The sequence below is a fragment of the Embiotoca jacksoni genome, unplaced genomic scaffold (assembly GCF_022577435.1).
Source record: "Embiotoca jacksoni isolate LCO1_2020_lvr unplaced genomic scaffold, fEmbJac1.0.p SCAF_8, whole genome shotgun sequence".
NCBI lineage: Eukaryota > Metazoa > Chordata > Actinopteri > Embiotocidae > Embiotoca > Embiotoca jacksoni.
Window position 1 is genome coordinate 11,504,996 of NW_027185436.1, and position 12,055 is coordinate 11,517,050.

The 12,055-nt window shown below is 40.1% G+C and overlaps 1 protein-coding gene across 1 annotated transcript; it reads right to left on the reverse strand.

The window, feature by feature from the left end:
- Nucleotides 1-83: 83 nt before the first annotated feature.
- On the reverse strand, nt 84-10,524 carry wdr31 (WD repeat domain 31). The gene is made up of 10 exons (XM_069178324.1): nt 10,262-10,524; nt 7,818-7,889; nt 7,311-7,443; nt 6,981-7,055; nt 6,710-6,854; nt 5,715-5,815; nt 5,472-5,539; nt 4,001-4,142; nt 3,249-3,411; nt 84-3,136 (listed from the first exon to the last, which is right to left on the reverse strand). Exons 2-10 carry the CDS (start codon nt 7,862-7,864, stop codon nt 2,934-2,936), a joined length of 1,077 nt encoding a protein of 358 aa, XP_069034425.1. The 5' UTR covers nt 7,865-7,889; nt 10,262-10,524; the 3' UTR covers nt 84-2,933.
- Nucleotides 10,525-12,055: the final 1,531 nt, after the last annotated feature.

Here is a 12,055-nt window from a genome sequence, read left to right on the forward strand (position 1 = left end):
AGTGTCTTCCACTTTCTGACTCATTACTTATTTCATGGAGATGTGATTTCTCTCGTGTGTGTGTGTGTGTGTGTTTTTGTAAAACAGGGCGAAAGCACGGGTACGTGCTCAGTTCTTAAAATAATGAGAATAATTTCAGCAAAAACAAAAGTGTATGCAAGCACGTAGAACCTTTGACAGTGCATCCACAAGTGTACAGTCTATTATATCTGAGATTAAATGTTTCTTTAAAGTTTCAACTTCTTTTCTATCACCTGAAAAATCACTTCCATTTTTAAGATTCTTTTTTGTAGCATTTATAGTATTTGGTGATAAATAGCTAACAATGATATTTCTGGGACTAGGTGGTACTACTACATTTCGGGTGATTACTAAAATCCCATAGTAGTTTTAGAATAAAAGATTTTTTTTTTTTTTTTATCAAGAGCTAAAAACAAGTATTCAATTATCTGTTGTGGCTTTAGTTTTGCCTGCACACATACATACATACATACATACATACATACATGCATACATAAAATGTACACACTAATGATAACCAATTCTCTTACTGTAAGAAAGTGAGCTAAAAAGCATTATTGATAAATTAATAAAGATTACAAAGAGCTGGTAAAAAAAAAAACAGTGAGCCTCTTACCAGACTGCCATGGTGCCCTTGAGCAAAACAATTTATGTGATACAGTTCCAGTGAAAATTGGCCAGTGACTGGAAACAGAAAACAGGTTTTACACACTTTGATGATTCAACTTTTAAAACATAGTGACATGACAGGTGAAAGTTAGACTCTCACAATTTATTTCTTTTAGATCTGTTTTGATTTGTAATTGGATGCGTTTCTTGCAGTGTAAGCTTATGAATGATTCATTAGAGCTGCTGGATGTTAACCAAGTTGTAACCAAGTTAAAAATCTCAGCTGACATAATGAACAAGATGTGACAAAGATTTACATCTGTTCATAGCATGCCTTATTTATGTCTTTATCGTAAGCTATATAAAATCAAATTGACTGCTCATGTTTAAAGTGACAAATACCCAAAGAAAACTAAATCTTGTGTACACACAAATGTCGGATCACCCCTTGTTCACTACTACTAGTAATGTTTTGACAGTCTTCCAGCAGACGTACGTTTTTTTTTATTGTGCCTCTCAGTTGTCTGTAATCTGTTGTTGCTGCTTCTCATCTGCCTGAAACAAACCAGATTTTAGTAAATGCTAAACCAACAAAACAGTATCTCTTTAGATTTGCATCCATGTGCTGTATTTAGAAGCACTTGAAGCACATTACCTCTCAACTAGGTATTTGATCCATCTGCTGACCTGACCATTTTGTCCCTCTGTTCTCACATGGAACTGGATGATGGAGCAGCCACTGTCTGAGGGAAAGACGGTCGCCTGGATCTCTATAAATCTTGATTAAACAATATATTAAGTAAACAACTGGTAGTAGGTTTTATGTTGACAGGTTGTAGGAAAACTTTATTTTGAATTTGCAATTTTTTTTATTCCCATTTGTGTATTTAAACAGTATTTTGTCAAAAAAGGGAATTACTCTGGTATTTTGCATAGTAGTTTTAAAATGGACATATATTGGCTATCAGCACAAAACATCCACCATGAGCAGTTTTTTGTTAAAAATATCAGAATCTGTATCTTTAGAAACCTTTATCAAATAAAATCTGCATGAAAACAAAGCATTTGTATACAGTCTTGTGTCATAGATATTCATTTGGTCTAACATTGGACATGTTAAAGCTGCAATACAAACTAATCAATATCATCAGCATACACGTATTCCTTAAAACTGTTTTGGTGGCTTTATAATTTGTTTGACAAACAAAACTGAAAGTCTGACTGTACCTACAAAATAACATTCAGAAAAAAACAAAAACTGATTGTCCTGCTCTAAGAGTGCTTCACCGTTTCCAACGCCACTCCTGTTTTGGGCCCGCCTTAGTTGATATGGTAATTAAGTGCCTGAAGTTCTCGTACTGTTAATTAAACAAAACAAAACAAAAAACAGACATCCAGTGAATCTTTTGTGGCAACTGGTCATCCGGGCAGTTAAGTTTTTCAAAAATATGTATTTCAAAACCACCACGTGATCACCAAGATTTATCAGTGCCACACAGTGACAGAAGTGTCCGTGGTAGAAAGCTACCACCAAATACTACAAAATAAAAGAATCGAATCTCCTCTGCACCTGTAATTGACACGCCAACAGAAGCAATACAACATATGCATAAAGCATTCAGTCCGTTCCACTTACCTGTAAAAGTAAATCCCAGTTTTTTTTTTTGCTTGTCAACACTCAAAGCAAAGCTGGATCACCAGCCAGGCATAGCAGGCAATTACACAGGAGCCCCAAACCACTAGTAGCACCAAAAGCCCCAGTGTGAGGGGTCTATTTTGGTAATTTAGTTAACTGGATAAGAACTTGGACTACTAAGTTACAATATCAACAAAGATGGGCCTTGCTGTATCAGTGAATTTTGTGGCTCCGTCTTTTAGAAGCACCATTTGCTCACATGGTACATATTGCTAAATAAAGTGTATTTGTATCCAAATCCAACGATATGGGAACCAACAGAAAATGTCTTCCCTGGGGCCCTCTACGAGGTCAATACGGCCATGACTCCGAGCATGATGTCTCCCCAGTTAAAAGCTGAAAAGCCCCACAGTCCAGTCCCCCAGAAGAGTAACATCCTTGGGCGTCCTCCGTTGGACAAAAGGTGCATTTTCTCCACACATCTCAATGCCATCTACTCCTTTTCTCATTGATCTCATCTCTCATTCCTCACGGTATGGCAGTCGAGTAGAGCAAAAATGTCTATAGAAAATTGTAAAAAAAAAAACAAGAATGAACTGACATGATGTCAGTGATACTGCTCGCTGAGTCACTGGCTGTTCACAGGTCAGAGTTACGAGTCACATTGTCAGAAACGTGCCACAACTTTAATGTCCAGGCAGCCTGCGCCACCTGAGCCGGCACCAGAGCCCTGAGCCTGGTGGCATCCCTGGTCCACTTGGATATGGTGGACGCCATTGTTGAAGCTGGCACACAGCAGATTGGCGGCATCACTCGGAGCCAGAGAAACCAGTGGGCCAGCACCGTCCAGAGACAATGTTCCGAAACAAACTGCACAGCAGATGACAGAGGGGAAGTTGGAGGAAAGTTAGTGTAAAAAAAAAAAAAACAAACCAAAACAGCGGTAGGTGTGTTTGTCTTCATCCATGAGTGGGGGTATTACCTGCAGTGTTTTGATCCCAGATTTTGACAGAGCCGTCATGGGAGGATGTTGCTACTCGAGCTGTGCCACCAGGAGGCACAGGCAGAAACATGCAGCAGGCGGTGGTTTGGAGATGGCCTCTGTACTCCACCACTTTACAGCCAGGCTGACGCAGGTCCCAGAGCTAACAACACACAGACACAACTCTATTGATAACAAATGACAAGGCAATTCTAAATTTCAAAACTATATGCATAAACATTGGACACATTTGAGATATTGGGAAAATAAAATGGTGAAAATCGATTTTCATGAGGGCGCCGACTCCTGGCTAGCTGGACCTTTGTTTTGGGTTGTATTCACCCACATTTCCTGTCTATATTGTCACTGTGACTATCAATAAAGGCATGAACGTTGATCTCATCAACAATGAAACAGACATGACATAAAATATGATCAAAATGCAAAAGGAAACTTTACAGACTTCGAAACAAGGTGATTCCACATGTAAAATATGTCAAACCCACAAGAAATAGATTCAGTGACCATAAGCACAAGGTCATGTCCAATCAGTGCTTAATTTGAGGGAGAAATAGGCATTTACTGAGTGGTCAATGGTGTTCCTGATGTAACAGTGCATGATTTTATACCAGCAGAGCTCAAAACAGTGAGGGCTTCCTTAATATTGACTTCATGAAACCCAGACAACAGATTACCGCACTGACAACCTCATCTCGTGTGTACAACCACACAAGCACCTCCAGTGGTCTCACCGTGGCCTCACAACCCTGGCCTCCAAAGCCATTGCTGCTGGACACCAAGTAGTAACCATTTGGAGAGACGTCACAGTGGGTCTGGATGTATTGCTTGGCTGGAAAAGTGTTGGTGACCTGCCATGCACGGCTGTCCCACACCCTGCACACATAAACAGACAAACGCTACTGTAGAGAGACACCCAAGTAAGAATATACTGTGCATACACGTGTGCAGTATATAAATACTTGACCCAAGTATGTCATCTCAACAATGCACAACGTTTTGGCCACCCTTCATATTGCCCGCAGGGTCTTCTACTTTTAAACAGACGGGTGAGTACAACAGAACTTGTCTCGTACAGTCAAGGTGCTGAAGGTTTTAATTCTTTAACAAGGGCAATTCTGTTCCATACAAGCAGAACACAAAGTGAACACACCCTCAATAGTTTAGTTTTATACAGCAGGAGGAATTATCCAAATATCATTTGAAAAATAAATCCTACATGTGCTCCTTTGTACCAATATTGAAAACATTTGGAGTCATTAGAAAACATTCTTAGTTTATAAATGTCCTGATTGCATGATATGATCAGTGTCTCATTATAAAGGGTTCAACATGACCAAGAGGTCAGGGTTCAGGGAGGTGAGCTAGGTGTCACGCTCCCAGGCTATTAGATGATAAAAGCAGCTGCTTGTATCATCAGAACCTACCAATCATTGTTTAGTTTGAGAAATAGACTTTTAGTGAGTGGCCAGTGGCATTCCTGCCCAGTAAAACAGAGGGTACTGGTATTTTATGACAGTTCAGGCACAATCCTAAGACTTAATATGATATTCTAATTGGCTATAGCATACTCGGTTATGTTCAAGTTTGTGGGACCAACTGATTTGCAGTCTTGATTGCAGCCTTTCAGTCAGAATACACATAAGACTTTATCTTATGTGTAATATTAAAGTCATACTAAGACAGACAGTTAACTCCAATGGCTATTTTTTTAATCTAAGCAATAATTTAGAGATGGGGTCAGGTCAGGAACAGGGACAGTGCTACAGGGTAAAGCCTCGGTGAAACAATCTATTCCCCAGTCCCAGTTACAGCCAAATGGGACTTGATCGTGCATTTGACTGATTAACAATCAGAGCTGTAATCTGCTGACACATGAAAATAAGAAAGACCAAATAGAATCCACTGGAATATACATTACATTGGTATTACACTGACAGGTAAAAAAAAAAAAAAAAAAAAGGTTTTGACAGACATTAAGTATTCACATTTACAAAACTTTTGACCCTGCTTTGTTTCCAGATGAAGAATATTTCCTCACTGGTATCACAACTCCACAACACCTGCAATTGTTACATATTTTCCTATCAAGTTGAAATAATGTCCTGCAAACTTCAAACAAAAAGCATTTCTAGTAAATTTCACTGTTTGCATCTCAACATTGTGCAGCTACAGGAAAAACTGCAGTCAAACATCTTTCTGTACCTTATGGTCTTATCCTCAGAGGTCTGGACTACTGAGGAGCTGGCTGGCACCCAACACACATGAGTCACCTGGACAGAGAGACCAGGAAAGTGGAAAAGTTTACACCTTGCAATGACATGAACACAGGATCTGAGTGAATGGTGTTTTGATTCTTTTTCTTGCATGCTCAGGTACACACCCAAGGCTGCCTACCATGCCTAAAGCAATTCTTATACACACCAAAGCACATGGTATTATTCTCACCAGGTTCCTTGAGACGTTGTGTCTCTGTTCACATTTTGCAGATTCTATATCCCACAGACACATCCAGTTGTCACGAGAACCGGTGCACAGCTTTCTCCCATCTACAAACCATAGTAAAAACAATTCCATGTACAGCTATATTCGACATCATTTAAACAACAAGCATTTCTTAAGATCTGATTTAAAGCTCCTCTCAACTTCCAAAGAGCAGATCATTAATCAAACATAGAGGGCACTGTGCATACAATTACAATATCACATCAACAACTGAGATAGATGTACTTAGTTCCACAAAAGAAGTTCTGAAGAAATCTGTAATTCCAGCTTGTACCAACGTTCTTAGTAAATAGAACATCAGAAATGATAAACATATAATTCAGTCAAGTTGTGTGTAGCAGCATCATGAACATGTGATCAGTTCAAAGATATCCTCCTCAGCCTTCAATACCATCAGCCTTATTGAGAGGACTGTCACATCTTAAATTAGATCTTAGCAGGCCTGATGATGAACAACTCCACCTACAGTTTTGATAATACATATATTTTGTGTATTTAATGCTGCAGTGACAGGTGGCCAACAGGAACAGAGACATAAGTAGGAGGAGAGAATCATGGATGAATTTTCCTGCTCTTTTTTGTTCCGATATTTGTGAACTCTTTTCAGACAGTTCCCTGTTTTGGGATTGAAATGGCAACTATGTGCACCTATGAATCAACTGATTGGGTAAATGGGTAAATAAGATGCTATCTGCACATAGATATGACAGAATATACTACATGAGTTGTATCACGCATTCTGACTAAATAGAAATCCCAGACTGGAAACTTTATCTTCAGCGCTATAAAAAGCTTTGGGACAACAGTTAAAACATTTACTAATTACTGACTCATTGTGTGTGTGTGTGTGTGTGTGTGTGTGTGTATGTGTGTGTGTGTGTGTGTGTGTGTGTGTGCGTGCGTGCGTGCGTGCGTGCGTGCGTGTGTTGTGTATGTACCCGGGCTGATAGCTAGTCCATTGACCACCAACTCATGCCCACAAAATTCCTGAATAGGTTCGTCCCCCTGGTTTAGGTCCCACATCAGGACAGTCTTGTCCCGTGAGGCACTAAAGATCCACGTACTACCGGGATAAGAAACCACCTGGTAGAGAGACGAAGGAAGGATTTAGAGGATATAAGGCCAAAGGATGCGTACAAGTAAAATGTGTAACGGCTCTGAACAGCGTCACACCTTTATCAGTTTGCGCACACACAGTATTGACGTTACCTTGGTAACCTCTCGGTTGTGACCCTGGAAGGACTGACACATCCGGCCTTGTTTCCAGTCGTACACCACCACAGCCTACAGGGGTGGACACACACACGCGCAAACACATGTCAATTCAGTCAGACAATAAGTCTCTAAAATGTTTTGCTTTCTTTGCATTAGGCACTCTGTGAGCTACTATTATTTTAAATCCCTTTCACAGTTAGATTTGTGACTTGAAGCTTTCTAAAAAGGTCAGACAAACAATTATTGGCAAAGCATTGATCAATCCTGTGATTAAATTCTGGATATATGGACTAATGTAATATACTAATACATATGTTAATTTACCTGGTCAGTCCCACCAGAAACACACAGATCTGGGCTAAGAGTTGTCACAGTGTTGATGGATCCATGATGAGCAGGTTCATACTGCACCACCTGACTGTCAAAGCTATTATCAGCCTTCTCCCCCTGAGACGCCCTGCACAGAAAACACCAGCAGTAAGAAACAATAAACACCCAAAACATATTGACATGTTTTTCATTCAAATCATGCTGGATGTCAAAGAAAAGTGTTTTTTTTCCCAAACATAATGGTGCTGATAATATTTTTCCTTACTTTTCTTTTATTACCGCACGAGATGAAATAATACTCCAAAAATGATTTACCAAATGGATGACTCATGCCAAGCAAACATATTACATTCATACTAAGCATACTGATAGCACTTGTCTTCACACAATAATTTGAAGGTATAAAATCTAATACTTTGTCGGTTTCATTACATATTCAAGAAGCTGCACGCTAACATCTTTGATGGTATTTTATTCGTATTTTGGTAATACGCATCTCACCTGTAGAGCTCAGACCTCTTGCGGAACTTGCTGTGTAGTTTACCCATGTCTGCCTAGGAACCTGCAGCCACACTGATAAACAGACACAAAAAGAAATGCTATCAAATTGGTGGAGGGGATGGGGGGGGGGGCTCATGGTTGCACGGGCACCATGACAACTAAATGTTGATGACTGCCTGTTGTAAGTGCCATGACGATGGGTGATGACTCAGGTCTTGTTGTAACCGTACAATACTTTGGTTCATGATCGCAATTATTTGATTGAGCATGCACTCGCTGTGAGAAATCAGCAGTACAGTGAATGATAAATGTATCATTTGTAATAAAAATACATTCAGATTATTGTCTTAAATCATAAATACCTAAAACGAAATGATCAGTGCTTTGACTTGAGAGAGTGAGAAGCTTTAATGGTAAATCAGGTAAAATTCAATAACTTGATTTTGGTGCAAATCCATGGAGCCCGCATTGACTACCTCTCAGTAGTGCACAGTTAGGATCACGTGACTGCACTAAATCCTACAACACTCCAGCTACCCAGGTATTTATGCAAGGATTGTGTTTGTGGTCTTCAGCTCAGTATTCAAGACCACCATCCCAGAAGTCCTCTTCTCCACACTCAGAAACTTTCTGACAGGCAGAAAGCAGCCGGTGAGGCTGAGGAAAATCACATCCCGCACCCAAACAGTCAGCATCGGATCACCCCAGAGATGTCCCTGTACCACAATGACGTCACCTCCGGAAGACTGCCTGTTAAACTCCTGAAATTTGCTGACGACACACGAGAAATTGCCCTCATCAAAGAGGATAATGAGTGTGTGAACAGACAGGAGGCTGAACATCTGGCACCGTGGTGCAGGCAAAACAACCTGGAGCCGAACACGCTCCAAACTGGGGAGATGACCGTGAAGGGGGAGGAAGGAAGAAGCCCCCCTCCCCCCAGTATAGGCCTTTCCTCACCATAATCAACAGCACTGTGTCAACTGTGGTATCCTTCGGGTCTCTGGGATCTTCAAATCTCCCAAGACTTTAAGTGGGAGTACAACGTTGACACGATCATCAAAAGCGCCCAGCAGAGGATGGACTCCCTGCGAAGGCTGAGGAAGTTCAACTGGCCTCAGGAAACGCGTATGTAGTTCTACACCGCAGTCATTTATCCATCTGGTTAAGATCAGCCACCAAACAGGACAGGAACAGACTACAACTGCCCGTCAAGTCTGCAGAGGATTTTTGATGCTGACTCGGCCACCATTCATGAGTTGTGCACTTCCAGAGTCAGGAAAATCACTGCAGACCCCTCACACCCTGGACATAATCTGCTCCAACATCTCCTCTATGAAAGTCACCACAGAGCAAAAAAAAAAAAAAATACCAGATACAAGAACAGTTTTTTTTCCTCTCAACCTGAACAGTTCAAACAGTCAGCTGTCTCATACATATGTCAATGTCATATATTCAAGAAAGCTGTATATAGTGTACACAGAAAAGGATGCATACATACCCTGTATGTAGAGACTGACTATATGTATGTAAGGTCATTTATTCTCTACACAGCTCATATGGATTTCAGCACTCCTTGTATAAAATGTACAGGAAAAGTTCGCCTTGCATTGAGAGACACTACACTCGGTCTCTAAGCCCTCGGTAAAGATTTAATTCAATTTGAATAACGGAAAATACCAATATTCACGCTCAGTTGTAAATTCTACACTTTACTGTTTAAGAATATTCAAATATGATTATAAACCATTTGCAAAGGCACAATTGACAACCTTACACCACACACAAAACACCTGTAAATACACGTTACTTATTCCGATTTTATTGCGTTGCTGTTGTTATCCCACTTCCAGTCTCCGTCCTGCCTTGTTTCTTACACCAGCACGTTTTACTCTTATTAATTTGGATATCAGCTGTTGAATGAGAGCTGCCAAAGCAACTTCCTCGTGTGGAGTAACAGATTTGGCGAATAAACCGGATGATGTTCAGATTCACCTATGGACATGTATAGATATGTGTACATCCATCTATACGTATATCTTTCTTTTTTTTTCCCACATTTTTTTTTTTTTAATGCAAAATAGCTTACGTGAGACAGACTAGTGTAAAGGCAGATTAAACCACACAAACACTCGTTCTTACACATGCACAGCTAAGCTCCTCTCTCTCTCTCTCTCTCTCTCTCTCGATATACTGCCGTACCTCTCAAAACAAGCGACAGGAAGGAGAGGAATCAAATCCTATTAAGAGCCGCATCATTACTGTCACAAGGAATTAGTCACTCGAAAAACACCTGCTATGAACTGTGCTGATCATCATTAGGTAACAACACCCGCGGGATTTTAACCGTAGTTACTAATGGCGAAAAGCTGTTGACGAGTCGTGATACGCAAAACTCCTGAAGAGGACCGGAGCAAAAAAAAAAAAAAAAAAAAGTTCTTTACCTGTTGCTGGCAGGTGTGGTCGCTGGGCTTTTGCCGAGGCTTGGATAGCTAGCTCGCTAGCATGCTAACTAATCTTTATCTGCCATGCTAAGATAGACCTGTGCACTGGTAACACTAAAACGTGGTTGCGCGCGCGTTCAAACTCGGTTTTAGCCTTGTTAAAACGACAGCGAAGCGTTTCCAGCAGACAGCCATGGTAATACGTTGTCCTAACTGCGTGGAAAAAATGCACATAAGCACCTTTAAACTACAGCGGACCCATCCCTCCCTCCGTAGCGACCACAGAGCGACGCTTTCTCGTATCTAGGTGAGGGTGAGGTCACGTGACGCGGACGGAAGTCACAGGAAGCTCTTTCTTTTACAAAATAAAAGTCTTGATTTTATTTACCATTGTTTCAAAAAAAAAAAATTCATATTTCCGTTTTCACCGTTTATGCACAGTTTCTCTGGCAATGTGTCAACTCACATGAGTAGTGCCTGGTCAAGTCCGAATATTTATACATAGGATGAAATCAGTCAAGTGCGCTGGTTTATAACATAGCTGAAGTAATCTACTGGGGGGAACTGGATAAGAATTAAACTGCTGGACCATAGACCCTCCTGCTCTATGGGATTTGTCTCTACCATGTGAGTGCACCATGTAAGCAAAATATAAGCTGTAATAATTAAAGCATTAAAACCAAATTGTTCAAAACAGGGCCTCAAAACTAAGTAATATAGCAGGACCCCTATGACTTTAATCATCATCACTTGATTCTGTTCTTAAATGTAGCCTATATTACATTCCTTGGCAAAAATCCCAAGCAATATAAGAAGCACAAACCAGCTGCCACACAGTAATTTTATCTCGGTGGTAATTTAGCCTTGTGTAGGCTATACACTATTTCAGAGACTACACACTGACATCTGCATACACAGTTTATTGAAAAGACCGAGCATAACCTCACAGACATGTAGCTATTCACAGTTTGCCATGTCTCTACTCTCGCACAAGGTAATTGTAAAAGAAGGCAGTAGAAAAGTATTATCTTCTTTTCTTTGGTTGGATTTATGTTCTTTGGTTAAACATAAGTCCAAAATCAATATTTAACACAGTATGGCACTATTGACTGCTGTCATTCAACAAAATATTAAGTCATTTCATACAAGCATGATTTTACTTGATGAAAAATGAGCGGTGATGCAGTGATTACAGCATGGAACATGGTTTCTAAAAAGAGAATATCCTTTTTAAACATGATTATGCTGAATAACACTTAACAGGTTAAAATGTTACTGACCTCTGGCTGAGTGTCCCTTTAGAGAGCTTGTTGGTTGACCCTCATCACAGGCACAGGCTGAACGCCTCCCCAAGCTGCAAATCTGGGATGCGTCAGACAGGCACCTGCGACAGATAACGTTAATTCTCTAGGAAACATGTTACAGTTTTTCTTTTCATGTAATGTTTTCAGGTTCTTCAGTGTTGCTCCGATTTTTGTCTGCTTGGTATATGGGCCGTAAAGATAAGACCACCTTCGACTTCATGAGCTCGATTTAAACAAATGCATTAGATGCAATTAAACAGAGTCACTGGGATGTCCCCATTTAAATGGTCTAAATGGGCCACTTAGTTAGGTTACAATCAACACTGCTCGATACCTACATGAGATGGCCTCAATTAAAACTTGTTTGCAGCAAAGAGTTTAAGTGTGTATAACTATAGTTCAGCTTTACAAAACTTTTACAAAGTATAAAATTTCAATAATTATTTCAATGTTAGTAAGTTTTCAAATATGGGTTTATATATGGCTATTC